Source organism: Megascapheus bottae, chromosome 2 (genome assembly GCF_031878675.1).
Source record: "Megascapheus bottae isolate mThoBot1 chromosome 2, mThoBot2.hap1, whole genome shotgun sequence".
Classification (NCBI taxonomy): Eukaryota; Metazoa; Chordata; class Mammalia; order Rodentia; family Geomyidae; genus Megascapheus; species Megascapheus bottae.
In genome coordinates this window covers 3,666,801-3,689,203 of record NC_143510.1, presented here as the reverse complement: position 1 = coordinate 3,689,203, position 22,403 = coordinate 3,666,801, and the positions used below count along the sequence as shown (strand labels likewise).

The following is a 22,403-nucleotide window of genomic DNA, read 5'->3' as shown; positions in this document are numbered from 1 at the left end:
TATGTAAATCTCCTTGAGTCCTAGTTCATCTTAAATAATCTTTATATGTAATTAATAACTCCACAGGCTTGAGAAAAGTGAAATGGAGTTGTTGTGAATTAAAAAAAAAAGACTTAGTAGCTAGGCATTGGTGGCTCACGTTCATAATCTTAGCTATTCAGAATCCAATGATTGCAGTTCAAATTCATAAAGGACAAGGCAGGAAAGTTTGTGAGACTCTTATATCTAATGAAATTATAGTAAAAGCCATAAGTAGTGCTATGGCTCAAGTGGAAGAACAAATTGCCTTGAACAAAATTGCTCAGGAACAGTGCCCAGGCCCAGATTCAATCCTCAGGACTACCACTACCACCACCAACAGAAAACCCACCTTATTTTATGAATATTACTGGACACCTATTTTTAATGGGCTTTCTGAATTTTGTTACTTTCATCTCCTGGTTCTGTTTACTTTTAGTGTGTGTGTGTGTGTGTGTGTGTGTGTGTGTATGTGCGCGCGTGCGCGCATGCACGCGCACTCATATTGGGGTTTGAACTCAGGGTCTCAGGTTCACATTCAGCTAGTGCTTTACAAAACACTTAAGCTACCTCTAGCTCAGGTTTTTGCCAATTATTTTGGAGATGGAGTTTCAAGGACTTTTATGGCTTATATGGTCTTGAATTGAGGTCCTCTAGAGCTCAATTTCTTTTTTTTTCTTTTTCTTTTTTTCATATATTTTTATTATAATTAATAGAAGGCTTACATTATATTCACCAGATAGAAGGTGCATTAATTCACATACATTGATACCCATTCTCATGACTTGGTCCCCATTTCCCTCTCCCCCACCCCTCATCTTGTTTTCCCCCCTTCCCTATCCAATTTCAAATAACCAAATACAAATATATCCCATATATCAGGTAACAAAGTGAGATACTGTAACAATACGAGATAACCAAGGCACAGCAAAAGAAATGAGAGGTAACATAGTACATTAAGGACAACAATCACTCTTTATTTGGCTTTTGTTTCTATGTCCTAGTTATCCTTTCATTTAGTATCATACTAAATGGCCTTATGTATCTAGATTTTGCTCTAATGCAAATCTCTGCTATGAGAGCCCAAGGTTTCTACTGATTATGACAAATGAGGGAAAGCATTGAGCCTATGTTCCTTTGAGTCTGGCTTACTTCACTTAATATGATTTTTTTCTAAGTCTTTCCATTTCCTAACAAATGGGGTGATGCCATTCTTTCTGACAGCAGCGTAGAATTCCATTGTGTACAAATACCACATCTTGTTGATCCACACATCAACTGAGGGACATCTGGGTTGGTTCCATATCTTTGCTATGGTAAATAGTGAAGAGCCCAATTTCTGAATAGCTAGAATTAGAGGTATGAGCCACCAGTATCCAGTTTCTTTGTTGTAGTTTTTTTTTAATGCCATAGGTTAAATTTTTTTATTTGGGAATATATGCTCCCTCAGTTTTTTTTTCTTTCTACTGAATACCCAAATGCCTTGAAGAAAGCCTGATGCTATTTGGTACTCTTCAGACTTTGACCAAGTGATTTTTATTTAACATTGTGTGCTTATATTTCCATTGTGTTTTTTTTTGACAAAGGGTCATCAAAACTTCAATGTCATATGAGGCAATCAGACAGCATTTCATCCCTGGCTTCTGAGAGAGAGTATATTACATCGTTAGACCTTTCAGCCAACGAACTCAGAGATATCGATGCCCTGAGCCAGAAATGCTGTATAAGTGGTCATTTGGAGTATCTTGAAAAATTGGAGCTTCACCAGAATGCACTCACCAACTTCCCACAGCAACTATGTGAAGTAATTTTAATCCATCCTTACCACGTGAAGTACCCTGCAAGGGCCAATGTGTTGATACCTCATTTGCATGGTTACATTTTTCGGAAGCAAACTCTACTTTTGGGTCACCGAACAATAATTCTCTTATAGTCTCAGTAGTGTTCAGAGACTTTTAGCTAGGCACAATGAAACTGGAGTCTTAAGCAACCAGGAATTCCAGGTCTTATCCTGATCATACAGAAGAAATTCGTTCAGGGTAAAAAGATAGTCAGATTGAAAATCTCATTCAGGAATCAGACATCTATAGAAGATTCAATTTAGGATGTAAGAGAGTCTGGCCTGTGTTGAACAGAGTGAGAACTAATAGTTTCTTCTCTGGGGGCTGTGGGTCACGCTTGTAATCCTGGCTACTCAGTAAGCTGAGATCTGAGAGCTGAAGCTTGAAGCAGCCAGGGCAAAAAAAAAGTCTGTGAGACATTTCTCTTCAATTAACTAGCAAAAATGGAGGTGTATAAGTGGTAGAGTACTAGTGTTTAGCAAATAAGTTCATGGACAGTGCCTAGACCATGAGTTCAAACCCTCGGACTCTCTCTGTCTCTCTCTGTCTGTCTTTTCCTGTCTGTCTGTCTGTCTGTCTGTCTGTCTTTCTCTCTTTCTCTCTCTCTCTCTCTGTCTCTCTCTCTCTCTGTCTCTCTCTGTCTCTCTCTGTCTCTCTCTGTCTCTCTCTCTCTCTCTCTCTCTCTCTCTCTCTCTCTCTCTCACACACACACACACACACACACACACACCTTTCCTTACGAGTAAATTTATGAGAACGAAACAATTCAAGCCAGTCTTTAATATGTCTTTGTAATCTCATTAAACTCTAGAATTTTTTGTGAGAGTAAACATACTGACATTTAAAAAGAAACTCGGAGATATAATTATTTCTGAGATTTCAGTACTTTGGCAGTAATCCATACCAAAGTTTTTTTTTGCCAGTCCTGGGCTTGAGTTCAGGACCTGAGCACTGTCCTTGGACTTTGTCAAGGCGAGAGCTCTACCGCTTGAGCTTTAGCACCACTTCCGGCTTTTTTCTATGTATGTGGTACCCAGGAATCGAATCCTGGGTACTTGTGCATGCCAGGCAAGCACTCTACCCCTAGGCCAAACCCCCAGCCCCCAGAGATTTTTTTTTTACAACTGATCTACTCTGGAAACACATGTTTTCTTTACCATTATAAAAGTAGAATTGCTTAAGATTAAAAGGTAGGAAGCAGAAGTCTCATTAAAAAAAAAGTTCTGTCACAGAAATATACTATCTGGGACTCCTTTCATAGTTAAATCTTATTATTATCTTTAAGTAGGTATGTAAGGGTTTTCAGTTGAACATGTCAATTTATGAATACAATACATTTTGACCAATATCACTCCCATTCCATCATTTCCCCCTCCCCTCTCAACCTTGAGTTACCTGGTTCCAGTTTTCACATATGTACTTTGAATGTTATGGGTGTATTTGTCCTCCCTTTCTCTCTCCACTCATCTGTCCCTCTTCACTTCACCCCTCTAACAAGTTACAATACCCTCGTATTCATTCGTGTCAAGCTGGAAGTTAGATGTTCCAACTAGTCACACCAGATTAAATCTTACTTACATTAAAATGTGTAACGATTTCTAAGAGGTCATCTTGAAACATCATCCCAAGATGGTGTTTATTAACTAAATCATTAGTTTAAATATTAGCTGAGGCTTACTTACTTTCCAGCTTGCTCTTTATAAAAATAACTCTCTCATTCTCTCTCTCTCTCTCTCTCTCTCTCTCTCTCTCTCTCTCTCTCTCTCTCTCTCTCTCTCTCTCACGCGCGCGCTCGCGCGCGCACACACACACACACACACACACACAAAACTGGACGAACTCTCAAGGTTATTAGTGTGAAATTGCTTTTGGTAGTTAACCTGTGCTAGTTTTCCTGGTTGGGCCAGTAATTATTTTGACATTCAGTTGTGGATTGTGTTTTCAAAAATGAACTGTAGATGGTCCTGCTTCATGGAGAGCTACTAAATTCAAAAGCCTAAGCTCATCTTGTTTCTCAAGTGATTCCTTTTCAGAATTGCACAATACTGTCTTTTCAGACCCTGAAATGTTTGACACACTTGGACCTGCACAGCAATAAGTTCACATCCTTTCCCACCTACTTGCTGAAAATGAACTGCCTTGCACACCTGGATGCCTCTCGAAATGACATTGGGCTCCCAGTGGTGTTAGATCCTGTAGTCAAGTGCCCCACCCTGAAGAATTTCAACCTGTCATATAACCAGCTCCCGGCTATACCTGAGAACCTCGTGGAAGCAGTGGAGAAACTGGAGCAGCTCATTTTAGAAGGGTCAGAAAAGCTTTCACTAACATGGCAGGCTTGGCATGGGGTCTTGGCTCATTCCTTTAATACTAGCTACTTGGGAGGCTGAGATCTAAAGATTGTGGTTCAAAGATAGCCTGGATAGTCTATGAGACTCTTGATCTCCATTTACCCAGCAAAAGCTAGAAGTAGAGCTGTGGCTCAGATGATAATAGCTTTGAGTGGAAAAGCTCAGGGACAATGTCTAGCAGTAAGTTCAAACCCCAGGATAGGCACAATACAAATAAAAAACTCTACAGGATTATCAAGGTGCCTGTAACTCACTCTTAATAATCTTCAATGGGCTGAGGTCTGAGGATTATAATTCTGCCTGAGCAGCAGAGTTCATGACATTCTTATCTCGAATTAACCAATAAAAAGCCAAAAATGGCTTTTGTCCTTAATGTACTATGTTGTCTCTCATCTCCTTTGCTGTCCCTTGGTTATCTCATATTGGTATAGTATCTCACTTTGTTATCTGATATATTGAATTTATTTGTATTTGGATATTTGAAATTTGATAGGGAAGGGGGGAAAACCAAGACGGGTGGGGGGTGTGGGGGGGGAGGGAAATGGGTACCAAGACAAGTGAAAGGGTATCAATGTATGTGAATTAATGCACCTTCTATCTGGCAAATATCATGTAACCCTTTTACTAATTACAATTAAAAAATGCAAAAAAAAAAGCCAAAAATGGAGCTGTGGCTCAAGTGGCAGAGTGCCAGCTTTGAGCAAAAGAGTTAAGAATACCCAGGCCCTGAATTCAAGTCCCAGTCTCAGTACTGGCACCCTCTGCCCCCTCTTTACTCCTCCACCACACACACACACACACACACACACACACACACACACACACACACACACACACACACACACACCCTATAGGCTTTTTCAATGGTAGAACACCAACAGGGCTAGCTTGAAGCCCCAAGTTCAAACCCCAGCATCAGGGTAAAAAGCATCAGAGTTGATGTACATGAAACATTCTAGTGCTATTGTTTATAAAACATGTTGACATTTCTATACTAGGAAACTAAAATATAAAGCATTTATATGAATTTATTCAATTCCATTAAGTAATATAACTATAAAATAAAATGGACCGAGGGAAGTAGTATTACAACTTTGTTAATTGACTTAAATTTTCACAAGCAATTTTAAAATTGGTAACTGCTTTGATGCTATTCTTTGATGGCAATATTACTCTGATTTAAAATGCATGATTTTATGCAACTTAATCCACATTTTTATTCTTTACAACTAGGAATAAAATATCAGAAATACATTCTCCTTTGAGCCTGAAGGAATTGAAGGTTTTAAACCTTAGTAAGAATAGCATCTCATTCCTGCCAGAGAACTTTCTTGAAGCTTGTCCAAAAGTAGAGAGTTTCAGTGCCAGAATGAACTTTCTTGGTAAGTGCTCTGGGTATACCTTTCTCTTCCTAACAGGCTTTCTAACTCTCAAAGGATATATTATTTGAGGTGGAAATTTATTTACCTCTTTAACAGATTAAATATGTATATGTATATATATATGCATTTTGATTTATTCTGGAACTTGAATTCAGGGCCTAGATGCTGTCCCTTACCTTTTTTTTTTGTTTGTGAAAGGAATTTTTATTTATTCACTTATTTTTTAAATATTTTTTATTTTAATTAATAAAAGGGTTACATGATATTTGCCAGACAGAAGGTGCATTAATTCACATACATTGATATCCTTTCACATGTCTTGGTCCCTATTACCCTCCCCCCATCCCCCCATCTTGGTTTTCCTCCCTTCCCTATCCAATTTCAAATAACCAAATACAAATATATCCAATATATCAGATAACAAAGTGAGATACTGTAACAATATGAGATAACCAAGGGACAGCAAAAGAGATGAGAGATAACATAGTACATTAAGGACAACAATCATTCATTATATGGCTTTTATTTTAATATCCTAGAGGTCCTTTCAATTAGCTTCATACTATATGGCCTTATGTATCAAGGTTTTGCTCTATTGCAAATCTCTGCTAGGGGAGACCAAAGTTTCTACTAGTTATGACAAATGAGGGAAACCATTGAGCCTATGTTCCTTTGAATTCAGCACTAGTGATAAAGGATGATTGATATATGCGTTCATTTGGAAAATGAGCATGTGTGCAGGTTTATTTTTTTCCATGCATAGCAGCATCTCATTTAATTCTATTTTTTCATAATTTTTTTATTGTGATTAATAGAAGAATTACATTATATTTACCAGATAGAAGGTGCATTACTTCACATATATTAATAATCTTTCTCATGTCTTGGTCCCTATTTACCTTCTCCCATCCCGCCCTTCATCTTGTTTTCCCCTTTCCATATCCCATTTCAAATAACCAAATATGCATATACAAAATATATCAGATAACAAGGTGAAATACTGTAAAAATATGAGATAACCAAGGGACAGCAAAAGAGATGAGAGATAACATAGTACATTAAGGAAAACAATCACTCTTTATATGGCTTTTGTTTCTATGTCCTGGAGGTCCTTTCATTTAGCATCATACTATATGGCCTTAAGTATCTAGGTTTTGTTCTATTGTAAATCTCTGGTAGGAGAGCCCAAGGTTTCTACTGATTAGGACAAATGAGGGAAACCATTGAACCTATGTTCCTTTGAGTCTGGCTTACTTCACTTAATATGATTTTTTTCTAAGTCTTTCCATTTCCTAACAAATGGGGTGATGTCGTTTTTTCTTACAGCTGCATAGAATTCCATTGTGTACAAATACCAAATCTTGTTGATCCACTCATCAACTGAGGGACATCTAGGTTGGTTCCATATCCTTGCTATGGTAAATAATGCTGCAATGAACATTGTTGTGGTAGTTGATTTAGTATGCCCTAGTTTCTGGATGGTAGGGTAAATGCCAAGTAGTGGAATTGCTAGGTCATAGGGGAGCTTTATGTTTAGCCTTTTGAGGCAGTGCCATACTGCTTTCCATAGTGGTTGAATGAGTTTGCACTCCCACCAATGGTGTAGTAGTGATCCCTCCTGGCCACAGGAGGGATCAGTTTTCCTGATCTTGGCCATTCTAACTGGAGTGAGGTGGAATCTTAGCGTTGTTTTGATTTGCATTTCTTTTATGACCAGAGATGTTGAGCATTTCTTCATGTGTCTAAAGGCCATTTTTGGTTCTTCTTCAGAGAAGACTCTCTTTAAGTCTTTGGCCCATTTTTTAATGGGATGGTTGTTACTTTGGAGATGAGTTTTGGATTGATTCAATTTTTTGAGCTGTTGATATATTTTTAGATATGAGGCCTTTGTCCGTTGTATGGTTGGTGAAGATCTTCTCCCACTCTGTAGGCTTCCTATTTAATTTACTAGCTATGTCCTTTGCCATACAGAAGCTCTACAGTTTAATGCAGTCCCACTTATCCAGCCTTTCTCTGATTTGTTGTGATTCTTGGTCCTTATTAAGAAAGTTTCGACCTGTGCCAAGGAGGCCTAGTGGATCTCCTATTCCTTCCTGTAAAGTTTTCAGTGTGTCAGCTTTTACCTCCAGGTCTTTGATCCATTTGGAGTTAATTCTAGTGCAGGGTGACAAAGAAGGATCCAACTTTAGTTTTCTGCAGGTGCTTAACCAGTTCTGCCAGCACAACTTGTTGAAGAGTCTACCTTTCTTCCATTCTATTTTTTTTTGGCTCTCTTGTCAAAGATTAGGTGGCCATAGTCTGTGGCTGAATATCTGGGTCCTCAGTTCTATTCCATTGGTCTTCAGGCCTGTTCTTGTGCCAGTACCAAGCTGTTTTGATAATTATAGCTCTGTAATAGAGTCTAAAGTTTGGTATTGAAATTCCTCCTTCACCGAAATAAACAAAATTGCAGACGAAAATGGTAATATCATGACAGAAATTACCAAGATCCAGAGTATCATGAGGGAACACTTCTCAAACCTTTACACCGACAAATTTGAGAATCTAGAAGAAATGGATGAATTGTAGCCAATATTAACATACCCACACTGAACCAAGAAGAACTAACCCAACTAAACAGGCCTATTTCAAGTACTGAAATAGAAATGGCAATAAGAGACCTTCCAGGGCCCAGGGCCAGATGGATTCACAGCTGAATTCTGTAAGGTCTTCAAAGCAGAGTTCACACCAATACTCCTCAAGCTCTTCAACGAAATTGAAAATGCAGGTTCTTTACCAAACTCATTCTATGAAGCCAGTATAACCCTCATCCCCAAACCAGACAGAGATTCAGCAAAGAAAGAGAACTATAGACCTATTCCTTTGATGAACATCGATGCAAAACTTCTCAACAAAATACTGGCCAACCGTCTACAACAACTCATCAAAAAAATTATGATTAAACAGGATTCATCACAGGGAGGCAAAGCTGGTTCAACATACGCAAATCAAATAATATAATTCAACACATCAACAGGAGTAAGGACAAAAATCACATGATTGTCTCAATAGATGCGGAAAAGGCATTTGACAAGATCCAACACCCCTTTATGTTAAAAATGTTCCTTACCTTTTTTTGCTCAGACAGGGCTGGTATTCTACCACTTGAGCCACAGCTCTACTCCTGGTTTTCTGGTGGTTAATTGGAGTTGAAAGTCTCATGAACTTTTCTGCCTAACTGGGCATAACCTGGCTTTGAAGCTCAGTTTTCAAATCTCAGCCTCCTAAGTAGCTAGTATCATAGGATTGTGGTCTATTCTTGTTTATGCAAAGAAACTACTATCACTGTATTTATCCCTTTTCACCTCCATTAGCTATCCACCTTCTGCTAATATTCCTCCAACAGAACTTGTTTTAATTTCCTGTCATTATTATTACTATTTTTTTTATTATTGGCCAGACACCAGTGGCTCATGCCTGTAATCCCAGCTCCTCAGGAGGCTGAGATCTGAGGATTACAGTTCAAAGCCAACCCATGCAGGAATGTCTGTGAGAATCTTTATCTCCAATTAACCAGCACAAAAGCCAGAAGTTGTAGAGTACCAGCATTGAGAAAAAATGTACAGCAAGAGCTCGAGGTTCTGAGTTCAAGCCCTAGTACAAGTATATAATAATAGTAATAAAATAATAATATAATTATAACCATAATAATTATTACTGGGACCTGTTGGCTCTCACTGGTAACCCTAGAGGTTAAACCATATAAGGATTTTAGTTCAAAGTCAGCCTAGAAAGAAAAGTTCATGAGACACTTATCTCAAATTAGCCAGCAAAAAGCCAGAAGTGGAGGTATGGCTCACTTAGTAGTGCGCCAGCCTTCAGTGGACAAAAGAAGTAGGTAGCATGGTAGTCCTTGTGTTCAAGTTCCAGTACCTGCACATAGGCACACAGTCATACAAATATACATAGACACAGAAATATGCACACACACACATACAAACACATTAACACAGATCATATGACCAAGAAATCTTTTTACTGTTGTAGCACTTCTCATTGGTCTATAGGGCACTATTTTTGAGATTGTACCATAAATAAGTTTTATCCTTATACTATATTACGTATTAGTAAACTGTTCAAAGGTGTTTTTTCTATTTATCCAGTAGTGATTTAAGCTAATCTATACTCTATGTTATGTAACACATCACATAATTTCAAGTGAATATTTTAATAATTTTTATACATCTGTGCTGTATAGTTTATGTTTGTATGGTGTCAGACCTGTTGAATATGTATAGAGTCATATTTAAAATATAACACATCTATGATATTATTGTTTTAAGGTTTTATAATAAATTTTGAATAAATATATGCATGGTTTTTATCCTATGGAGCTGTTAAACATGTTACCTTATTTTATAAAGTAAACTTGTTTTATTCTATTAGTATGAAGATGGAAATCAAATTAAGTGGAATATCACTAGAAAATGCTCTGATTACATTTATTAGAGATTAGTTCAAATAATTAAAATGTTCACTATTTTATTTTTATTTTCTTGTAGCTGCTATGCCTTTTTTGCCTTCTTCCATAACCAACCTAAAATTATCTCAAAACAAATTTACATGTGTTCCAGATGTAATTTTAAATCTACCACAGTAAGTGTATTACTGTTTCTTTTTTAAAACTGCATGAAAGTAGGATACTTAGAAACATGATTTTCATTTAGATGTGTAAGTGTAATTAATTTATAAACCTTCTTAGCTTAATTTTTATATGTGTAAGAATTTGATTTTTCACTAGACAAAAGATTGAAGTCTTTAAACCTTTATATTTGCTGAGCTATTGTATATAAACAACTGGTTATTTAATTGATACATTGCTTTAATCCAGCGAGATGATCATAACTAGCCATCACTTTAATTCTCAAATTGTAATTGATTTCAGAGGCTGATATGTTGCAAAATACTATTCATTTTGAAACTGTATTTAAGTATGTATGTGATAATTTTGGTGAAGATTTTGGAGGCTTGGGGTTAATTTCATTATATATAAAAATCTTCCTGTAACTATAAATATGGGCATTAAGATTATAAGTATGTTGTCATTTGTGTGTATGGTATGTGTGTATGTACATGTTTGTGAGTACATACACATGAGCTTGTCACTACTGAGGTTTGAACTAAGGGCCCCATGATCTTGCTTGGCTTTCTTTTTTTAACTCAAGGATGGCATTCCACTACTTCTAACTTTCAGCCGGTTAGTTGGCGTTAAGAGTCTCATAGTCTTGTTAGCCTAGGCTGGCTTCAATTTGTGATTCTCAGATCTCACCCTGAGTAGCTAGGATTACAGAAGTGAGTCACTGGCAATTGTATCATAAGTTATAATCCAAATTTATAATCCTATTGCTTTAGTGCTTTTATGTGCATGAACATTTACATATTTAGGTGAATAGTAATTATAATCTTTTCATTAATGCTTTCAGGCAAACATAGACTGGTTAACTTAAATCTAGCTTTTGAAGTGCCAGTCATTTTTCCAATTGTAGGACTGTGGGCTATCTCTTTATTCTTCCTTATTATTCCATTGAGCTCCTGTTACTATTTCTAGTCTAATCTCAGCACAGAGATGAGTTATCTTTGTATAAGTCAACACTGGTTGGTTCAGCTTCAGGCTCTTAACTCTTACATATAGGATCTTATATGGAACTTTTATGTATTACCTATTAAATAAAGGTAGTGTTGTATTTTAAATGTAACATGTTTGTGAACATGCATTTCAAAGCAAAATATTTGCTATGGTATGCGTACTTTTTTTTTTGTCGGTCATGGGGCTTGAACTCTGGGCCTGGACGCTGTCCCTGAGCTCTTCATCTCAAGGCTAGTGCTCTAGCCACTAGCCACTTGAACCACAGCACCACTTCCTAGTAAATGACAATGCTTGGATATGTGTACTTTTTTCCCCATGGTAGATAAAGAAAGCATATGACATAAATTTCTTCCTGCCCAGGGCACTAAACATATAATTCAGTCTCTAATTGTACCATAGTTTAGAAATGATCCTCAGGTGCCCATTTCCATCCTTCTGATTCATTTTTGTGTTTTGCTTTTAGTTATAAATGAGCAGTTAGACATGTTTAGTCCTGATGGAATATAAAGAAGCACTTCTTTGTGAAAACCCACTGATTCTCAGCCTTGTTTTAAATGCATTGCTTGTTAGACAGACAAGAATTATCTACAATGGACTATTAGTATTATCTCTAGCCTCTTACTTTCCATGCTTTTTTTGGTGCCTGTAATGAGCTTCAAACATGGAACCTTGAGCTTTTGTTTTGCATTTTTGCTTATAGCTGAACACTACCGCTTGTGCCATATCTATACTTCCAGTTTTTTGCCAGTTAATTGGTGACAGGAGTTTCTCAGATTTGTTGGCCCCACAGTAGCTGGGAACTGTGATCCAATCTTCACATTTCAGCCTTCTGAGTAGTCAGTATTACAGATGTGAGCCAAAGGGTATTCAGTTTCTGTGCATTTTCATGATAACCAGGGCAAATATTTAATCAATTTAAAAAATCTACAGGTGCCTCAATGTGAGTTGAGAATTAACTTATTCAGTTCTTAAGTCTCTCGGTAAGAGCCCAATATGTACTTAAAAAGTCTGACTGTTGCACAGTCAGGGGTACCTCAATTTGGCTGGCTCTTCTTATTCATTTTTTGCCAACTTTGAATAGCACTCCTGTCTGAAAACATCCAGTTGGAATCAAGTGACTGTCACAGGCCATGCTCTATGCCCAGTGCTATCATTTGCTATAATGAAAGGTGCCTCTAGAGAAGAATGTGCCAGTGCTATAACAATTATCTCTAAGACCCAATCTCTGAAGGGTTCCCTCTATAATCACTGGAAATTATAATTTAGACTGATTGCTATCAATGCCAATGATAATTTTTCATTCACCATAAACATGTGTATGGTACAGGTCTGTTTCTCCTTTCAGACTGACATATTCATATACCTGAACTACATCAAAGAAAGTGGATCTTGATTTGTTTTCATTTATGCCTTCCTATATGCATTACTACATGACATTTCAGTGCATGCACAGATTGTGTGAATTTCAAGCCATGGAAAATACACATACTAAAGAAATGGTCATTTCTTTAGGGTGAAAACATTCAAAGCTTTACACATACAACATATTACAATGATGTATGTACTGGGCAGTAGGATTTTAATTGTTTAATTGCTATTAAATTAATAATAAGTAATAATTAAATTGTTTATGTTGTTGGAATTTTAAAGTTAAAATAAATAAATATTATCCAATAATTTATAACTGCCTATGACTATCCTATTGGTCAGTAAATGCTTAAAAATGTTTGCAGGGCCTTGCTCCTACTAGGCAGGTACTCTACCATTTGAGCCATACTTCTAGCCTTCTTGCTTTCATTATTTTATAAATAGAATTGTGTATTTTGCCTGGGTTGGGCTCGACCACACTCCTCCTATTTACACATTTTTGTGGCTGGAATGACAGTTGCACACCACTATGTCAAGCTTATTGGTTTAGGCATAAAGGAATCTCATGAGATTTTGCCTGTGCTGGCTTCAAAGCATGAACATCCAGATCTTAGCATCTATAGTGAGTAGCTAGGATGACAGTTGTGACCACTTGCAGAGAAAGCTGTTTTCAGAGGTCCTTGTTTGTTCCAACTGCTATCCCAAGGAAACTACATTTTGTGTGACCCATGTGTCCCTGCACGTATCCACACACTTACATGCCCACCTAGATGCAATGCAAAGAATAGAAGCATTAAACTTATATCTTATTCTTTGTTGAAAATTACTTGTGATGGTTATTTCATGCAGATCTCATATCGGCATTGTGTTGTTCTAGCTTACGGTCCTTGGACATGAGCCACAATGGCATTGAAATTCTGCCTGGACCTGCACACTGGAAGTCTTTGAACTTAAGGGAACTCTTGTTTAGCTACAATCACATCAGCATCTTGGACTTGGGCAAAAAAGCACACACATGGTCTAGAGTGGAGAAACTGCATCTTTCCCATAATAAACTTAAGGAGGTAAGAGGACACTTTTATTTGTGAAAAGTATTGGAGCTTTAGAAAGTATGTTTTATAGTTTTCATGATCAGAAATTACATTTAAATTTTTTTATTTTTGGTGCCCTTCCTTGAACTTGAACTCAGGGACTGGGCTCTGTCCCTGAGCTTTTTTGCTTAAGGTTGGCACTCTACCAGTTGAGACATAGCTTCACTTCTGGCTTTTTTGGGAGTTGATTGGAGATAAGAATCTTGTGCATTTTCCTGCATGGGCCGACCTTGAACTTCAGTCCTCAGATCTTAGCCTCCTGAGTAGCTAGGATTACAGGTGTGAGCCACCAGCAGCTTTTGGAACGCTTATGAAAGGAGGTGCATACTGCAGAGGATATCTGTAAGCCTTTGTTTCTGGGACCTTATACTTCCTTCTCACTCACCAATGCGTTCTTCCTTTACTATTACTTTTGTTTCTTTTTTATATTAAGATTCCTCCTGAGATTGGCTGTCTTGAAAATCTGACATCTCTAGATGTCAGTCATAACTTGGAACTGAGATCATTCCCCAATGAGATGGGGAAATTAAGCAAAATATGGGATCTTCCTCTGGATGAATTGCGTCTAAATTTTGATTTTAAGCATATTGGATGCAAAGCCAAAGACATCATCAGGTTAGAACATATTGTTTCTATTGATTTTTCATACATTCATTGTAAATGTCCTATCTGAGATTTTGATGCCTTAGGTGAAATACAGGAAGATGAATAGTATTATTTAATAATATTCAAAGTGCCATGTGCTGTTTTCCATGTCTGTCTGCCTATATGCTATTCAGTTTAAAAGAGATGACCTAAATCACACTTGTGCTATGTGTTCTTTCATTTTTTTTTATCTTCCAAACACCAGATTTCTTCAGCAGCGGTTAAAAAAGGCTGTGCCCTACAACCGAATGAAGCTCATGATTGTGGGAAATACTGGGAGTGGCAAAACCACCTTACTGCAGCAGTTAATGAAGACCAAGAAATCAGATCTTGGGATTCAGGGTGCCACAGTTGGCATTGATGTGAAAGACTGGCCCATCCAAATCAGGGGCAAGAAGAGGAAGGACCTCATTCTAAATGTGTGGGACTTTGCAGGTATTTATTTCTCTGGGTAATGTGTGTGTGTGTGTGTGTGTGTGTGTGTGTGTGTGTGTGCGTGTGTGTGCGTGTGTGTGTGTGTGTGTGTGTGATATTATTTTTGCCTTTAATTTAGAAGAGGAATTTGACAAATGATGTTTTCTATTCTATATATCAGTCTGTTTGACTTTTTTTTTTGTCAGTCCCGGGCTTGAGCTCAGGATCTAAGCACTGTCCTTGAACTTTTTTAAGGCTAGAGCTCTATCACTTGAGCCTCAGCAACACTTCCGGCTTTTTTCTATGCATATGGTACTGAGAATTGAACCCCGGTCTTTTTGTATGCTAGACAAGCACTCTACCACTAGATCAAACTCCCGGCTGAAGATCTTACAGAATGATTCCAAAGCAGTCTTGTTCCTTTGACACCAGGGTGAATGAACATATAGAAGGAGATGAAAGGATGCAGATTGCATAGACTGTCAATCAATGGTGCTCTACCACTTAAACTATACCTCCTTTTCTGGGGTTTTGCTGGTTAATTGGAGATGAGTCTCTCAGATTTGTCTGCCCGAACTTGTTTCAACCCATAGTCCTTAGATCTCAGCCTCTCGAGTAGCTAAGATTATAGGCGGGAACTACCAGCAACCCAAGAAAGGGTGTTGTTCATTTTCTGGAGTTTGGACTTGAACTCAGGATTTGATGTACTCATTCCAAGGCTGGTGCTCTACAAAGTAAACTCTGCTTCCAATCTCTGTCTTTTTCTTTAAAATATAGAGGAAGAAATGATTATTGCCTAGATTTAAAAGTGCTTTAACCTTCATATAGGTTGTGAAGAATTCTACAGCACTCATCCCCACTTCATGACCCAGCGAGCCCTGTATCTTGCTGTCTATGATCTCAGTCAGGGGCACACGGAAGTGGACGCCATGAAACCCTGGCTCTTCAATATAAAGGTGATTTGTTTTGATCGTTGCAGAATAGAAGATAATCCACTCTTCTCTTCCCCTCCTCCTTCCACCCCCATCTGGTTTATGCTCCAAAAGTTTCCTCATTTTTTTGTTTTATTCTTATTAAAAAGCTTAAAATTGTGAGTTGGGAAATTTTCTGAGTAATAAATTTATGATTTAAAAGCTGTACATTCCGTAGTGAATGAATATTATCAGAACTTATGCAATGAAACCTGGAACTACATCTGCTTAGTTACTTTGTGTGTGCATATGTGAGTGTGCCTGTGTGCAGGTATTGGGCTTGAACTCAAGATGAGGTCTCTCCCTTAGTTTTTCTGCTCTCTACCACTTGAGATTCTGTTCTACATTTGTTTTTTTTTTTGGTGGCTAACTGGAGGAAAGAGTCTCACAGATTTTCCCACCCAGGCTGGCATCAAAGAAGTATCTACAGATCTTAGCCTCCTGAAAAGCTAGGACTATAGGCTTGAGCCACCAATGCCTGACTTCAGTTACCTTGGACCATTGTTTCACTGTTTTTTTTTGTTGTTGTTGTTGTTTTTGTAGTGGCACTTTGAATTGAACTCAGGGATTACAAATGTGCTTTACCACTCAAACCACACTCACATGCATTTACAGTAGTTTGATTTTTATGAGCTCTTGGAGGTTTTGCCCTGGCCAGCCTTCTAATTGTGATCCTCCTATCTTAGTAGCCCAATCACAAGTTTTGGGTTTTTTTTTCAATGTACTGGATTTGAAATCAGGGCTTTGTGCTTGCCAGACAGGTGCTCTAGTACTTGAGCAACATGGGCAAATCAATACTACATTGTCAAAAATAATTGCTTTTGTGGCTGTTTTTGTTTTATTACAGGTACCAGATTCCAAGTTGAGTGTCTTTAAGGTGACTCAGGAGATAAAATTCACACATAAAGGAAAATACAAAGTATATTATGGTATTTTGGTCTGACGTGGGGGCTTACTAAATGATTGTTTAATTTAGATGCAAAGAACCTGGTTTGAACACTGAAATAAAGAACTGCATATGACTGATGGGAGAGGACACTCAAAATGTCTTTTAAGATTTAAATTTTAAAAGGCCATAAAATAGCTTTGTGTGTGTGTGTGTGTGTGTGTGTGTGTGTGTGTGTGTGTGTGTATCAATTCTAGGAAGGCACTCTACTGACATTTGAGCCATGATTCTAGTCCCTTTGCTTTGGCTTTTAGGTAGGATCTCTTGCCATCTTTGCTTAAGCTGGTCTCAAACCTATGGTTCTCCCTACCTTTACCTCTTGAAAAGCTAGGACTATAGGCTGGAACCACACATATGTGCTACCACACTGGACTGTTTTTGGAAATGGTGTGCCTTGCTAAGTTCTTGCCTGTACCAGCTTCCAAGTGTGATTCTTCTATCTCTACCTCTCAAGTTAGGTCGGATTATAGGCATGCACTGCTACTCCTTTTGCATATTTCTCAGGTTATGTATTTCTTTTATGTTTGAGAAAATGTCTTAGTCTGTTTTATGTTTCTGTGACAGAATACCAGAGGCCGAGTAATTTATGAAGAGCAAAGATATATTTCTGGTACCTCTGGAGATGGGGAAGTTCAAGATCATGGGATTGTGAGGGCCTTCTTGTTGTGTCAGTTCATGGCAAAAGTTAGAGAAGTTCCCATTTTTCCATACTACTGTCTTCCTGATTACATTTTCAGCACATATATATTGCAGGAGGAGGGGTGGGAACCATGCAGACTGTAGCAGAAAGAAAACACAGTTGTATTTTTCTTATTCTTCGAGTCTTTTAGTTTTTCATTACTGCTCAGCTGACCCTCCTATGCAGCAGATTTCAGCATTGATCTTTTCCATATATTTTTTAATTGTAAATAATAGAAGGGTTACATTATATTCACCAGATAGAAGGTGTATTACCTTACATACATTGATACCCTTTCTCATGTTTTAGTCCCCATTTCCCTCCCTCCAACCCGCGCCCCTCATCTTGTTCAGCATTGATTTTTAAAGCAAATGCAGATGTGTTTTATGTTGGTCCTTGTAGGCTCGAGCTTCCTCCTCTCCCGTCATTCTTGTGGGCACACATCTGGATGTTTCTGATGAGAAGCAGCGCAAGGCCTGCATAGGAAAAATCACCAAGGAGCTGTTGAACAAGAGAGGCTTTCCTGCAATTCGAGATTACCACTTCGTGAATGCCACAGAGGAATCAGATGCTCTAGCCAAACTTCGGAAAACTATCATAAATGAGAGTCTAAATTTTAAGGTAATGAGTTGTATGCCTGCATCATAGGATCAATTCTCATAGTATGTGATGGCTTAGAAATATCAAAAATTTTGCCAGACACTGGTGGCTTATGCCCATAATTCTAGGTATTCAGGAGGTTGAGATCTAGAGGAACAAAATTCAAAGCTAACCATGGGGAATGGTCTAAGAGAGCCCACTTCCAAAATAACCAGCAAAACAGCTGGACTGGAGGCATGGCTCAAATGGTAGAGCATTAATAACTATGAAATAAAGCCAAACAGGGGTGGAAGGCCCTTAGTTCAAGCCCTGGAACCAACACACACACACATACACACACACACAGACGCATGCACACAGGCACGCACCCATGCACACATACACAATCTTGAGAAGTCAGCAATTACCTCAAAATTGTGTTTTCAGAGCCATTAGAATTATTAAAGTACTTTTGATTCTTAAATGATAGATTTATTTATTTATTTTATGGTCAAGAAAACAAAGTTTATCATTATAAATAAATATGTTCCATACACAGTGGCTACCTTTTAAGAAACATACTGCCTGCTAGGCTCATTTACACATATATATTACCTGTTTGTACAGCAAAGCCATCCTGGAATAATCTGGAATGGAGGGTGAATAGATAAGAGCTGGATGGGCTTCTTGGGGTCAGACTTTATTCTCCAACATGAAACCTCTGAAACTAGAGCTGCTCAGTAAATACCAAATGCTAGATAGTAAGAACAAGTCATTTTCTTTCTCTGCCTCACTTTTTTTAATATGATTTATTTATGTATACTGTACCTCATTTGTAATTCTTATAACTTGGAATAAAAACATATTGGATTCTGGGAGAAATGAAGAGACTGCTTCTAGAGTATGAAAGTCTTTTCTTTTTTTCTTCTCTTTCCTTTTGTGCTGGTAGTTGGGTCTAGGCATTGACTGCTAGCTTTTTCACTCAAGGCAGGTATACTACCACTTGAGCCATAGCTCCACTTCTGGCTTTTTGGTGAGTTTGTTGGTGATAAGGGGTCTCATGGACTTTCCTGCCAGAGCTGCCTGCATACTGTAATCTGAAGATTTTAGTAGTTAGGATTACAGGCATGAGCCATCAGCACCTGGCTTGCACAGAAAGTATTTCTAAAGGAGAAAATTCTTTGATGCCATTGTCTCCTGACTTCTTGTCATAGTGAGTCAATCGAAGGATGAAGGTGAATATTTGGGTTATAGAATCCTCTGTCTTTTCTTTAACTCACCATTTGGTTCTTTGTGTTTGAAGTTTTATCTTATATTGCCTTTTTCTTCTCTGTGGCTTCTCCATGGTTTTGCTCAGACCATTATTTTCTTTTAATAGTGTGAGACATTTTTTTTTATTGATTTGTCAAGATGGCTAAATCCTTTTTTGGTCATGTCTAAGTAATTAACTGAGCTTGTACAACTGGAGATTACAAGTTAGGATTTATGTTTTAAATTCTTCTCTGGTAAGGCAAATGTTTGTAAAACACAAATAAATTGCTCACCAAGGATTTCAAACAGTTGTAGGACAAGGAAATCTTCCTTTGGCTGTAAACGGGACCATGGTTGTAAACTGTGCTGGAAAGTATTGTGGAGAGATCAACAGAATAAATATAATGGGCAAATCTCATTTTGTCTCTTTTGACTCAGCTCATTAGCACTAATGATCAAAATCATAGCTTATAACTAGAGCCCTATTTGGCCTGGGAAGTCCAAACATAGCTATTAACAATGGCCCACTACATTCTCAAAAGCATTACAGTGTGGATGATAAATTACATGGTCACCTCGGGTATAACTCCATTTTGGCCAGCTAGTTTAGTTCTGTTTATTTCTGCAGTTAATATTCCTATCTAAAAACCTAATGAGCCATGTATGAATGAATTGATTTTTCAGTGTCCAAGAAGACTGTTTGTGTGCTTGTTTCTTCCAATGCCACATTTATTACAGTTTCTAAAATGTTTTGGGATGCAGGATTGATGTTGGCATTTTTAGTAAGAAGGATTTAAGGACTGAAGGTTTTTCTTTGTTTGTTTTTACTCTCTGTGGGATGTAACTATTAGGTGATACCTTTAAAAAACATATGCAGAATGTGCTCTGTTTATCCATGTGGTTTTCTTCTAAGACTATCCCTGTACTTGAGGAATTTCAGTGGGGTTTAGAATATTTTAATAGCTTTTTTTCTTTTCTTTTTTTTTTTGGCAGTCCTGGGCTTGAGCTCAAGGCCTTACCACTGTCCTTGGACTTTCTCAAGGCTGGAGCTCTACCACTTGATCCTCAGCACCACTTCTAGCTTTTTTTCTCTGTATTTGGTCCCGAGGAATCGAACCCTAGTCTTTGTGCATGCTAGGCAAGCACTGTAGCACTTGGCCAAACTCCCGGCCCCAATAGCTTTTTTTTTTATCACTGTTGTCAAAATATATTGCATGTTTCAGTTGAGAAAAAATGCATAGGTAATGTGGTTGGTTCATTACGCTGGAGTATTGTGTGTGTGTGTGTGTGTGTGTGTGTGTGTGTGTGTGTGTGTTTGAACTGGTGATTGAACTCAGGGCCTTTTGCTATCACTTGGCTTTTTCCATTCAAGGATTGCATTCTACCATTTAAGCCACCTTTCTACTTCTGGCTTTTTGCTGGTTAATTGGAGATCTGAATCCCATGGATTTTCCTGCCTAGGTTGGCTTCAAACCTAGACCCCAGTCTCTTGAGTAGTTAAGATTATAGGCATGAGCCACCAACATCCAGGAATTCTAAATAAGCAGAAATTTGGATTGATATAGTCAGGTAAAAAAAGACATGATTTTGGGGGGGAATTCAGAAATGGGGATAGTTTGCCCTCTGGTGGTCCTTAAAAGTATTTTGGCTATTATCGTTAGAGATGTATTTCTCTTTAAAATTTGATTGTCAAAGAAACAGTGGTTTGGGAAATATGTCTATATAGAAATTGTCATCCTAAGACTGCTCTTTTAAAAACTTACTTCCTGTTTCTCCATTATTGGACAGGGATTAGGTTCTAATTGCAACAGACCATGAGCATGCTTTCCTGTCAGAATCATTGGTATTTAGAGAGTTTCTATTTTTTCAGGTTCAAAGTTTCATGAAAAAGCATAACTCATGTAATTTTGTGTCTCCAGATTTCACTGTTAATCATTACAGTGTACAGCAACATGTTCTAAATAACAAGCAGAAAATGTGGTCAATATTCCTTTTTTATTAAAGAATTTATTAACGTTGATTTTTACATCATATTTTAAATGACAAGTTTAACAAACAAGCGTCCAAGGAGGGGATCTCTACTTATAATCACTGGGACTTAGTATTTAGAACTTAATCAAAATTAGGCTAAGGGTTTGTATGTCATAGAAACATATTAATTTATGAAAGAATACATTATGTCTATAGAGGCATAGGTTTTTATGTCTATATAGTTACGTTTATATTTCCATTACCATGTCCATAGCTTTGGGTATACAGTTATTGAGTCCTCGCTCTTGTACTCTTTGGATTTAATAACCGCATATTAAGGATACCATGCGCCTTTTGTTCCTTAGGTCTTCACTTGTCTCACTCAACATGATTCCCTCTAGATTCATCCACTTCCCTGCAAATGCCATTATTTTATCTTGTCTGTTGGCTATGTAGAATTCCATTGTGTATATATACCACATTTTCTGTATCCATTCATCTGCAGTAGGGCATCTGAATTGTTTCTATCACCTGGCTATTGTGAATAGTGCAGAGATGAACATAGCTGAGCAGGTGTTCTTATAATGTCGTGGGTCATGATGTTCAGGATAGATGCCCAGAAGTGGTATGGCGGGATCATAGGGAAGGTCTATTTTCAGTTCTTTAAGAAACCTCCACACTGCTTTCCAGAGTGGCTGAACTAGTTTACATTTCCCACCAGCAGTGAGGCAGGGTTTCTTTTTCTCCACAACCCCGCCAGCAACTGTCATTGTCTGAGTTCAAAATCTTGGCCATTCTTGTTGGGGTAAAGTGGTATCTTAGGGTTGTTTTTATTTGCATTTCCTTTATGACCATAGATGAAGAACATTTTCTCATATGCTTTTCTGCCATTTTAATCTCTTCTTCTGATAAGTCTCTCTTTAGTTCCCTTGCCCATTTAGTGAATGGTTTATTGGGTTTGGGTGGGATTAGTTTCTTGAGTTTCCTGTAGGTACTGGATATTAAGCATTTGTCAGATGTATTGTTGGTGAATATCTTTTCCCAGTTGGTTGGCTGTCTCTCTACTTTTGCGACTATGTATTTATCTGTACAGAAACTTTTTATTTTTAGGTTGTCCCATTTATCAAGTCTCTCTCCAATCTGTTGTGATCCTGGGATTCTGTTCAGGAACCTTTTGCCTGTGCCTATGAGTTCCAGTGTCTCTCCTACTTTATCATGTAGCAGTTTCGCGGTTTCATTTCTGATCTGATCTGTTACCCAGGAGTTATTC

General features: G+C 37.8%; 1 protein-coding gene across 3 annotated transcripts in view; it reads left to right on the top strand.

Moving 5' to 3' along the window:
* LOC150066277 (leucine-rich repeat serine/threonine-protein kinase 2) overlaps positions 1-22,403 on the top strand; it is a 146,463-nt gene that overhangs the window by 56,499 nt on the left and 67,561 nt on the right. For all 3 annotated transcript variants that reach the window (XM_090319800.1, XM_090319793.1, XM_090319786.1), the window contains exons 23-31: positions 1,605-1,822; positions 3,917-4,167; positions 5,444-5,592; positions 10,134-10,227; positions 13,464-13,650; positions 14,111-14,292; positions 14,528-14,757; positions 15,565-15,692; positions 17,735-17,953. In XM_090319800.1, the coding sequence (XP_090175926.1) occupies positions 1,605-1,822; positions 3,917-4,167; positions 5,444-5,592; positions 10,134-10,227; positions 13,464-13,650; positions 14,111-14,292; positions 14,528-14,757; positions 15,565-15,692; positions 17,735-17,953 (1,658 nt within the window). The remainder of the gene's footprint in view (positions 1-1,604; positions 1,823-3,916; positions 4,168-5,443; positions 5,593-10,133; positions 10,228-13,463; positions 13,651-14,110; positions 14,293-14,527; positions 14,758-15,564; positions 15,693-17,734; positions 17,954-22,403) is intronic.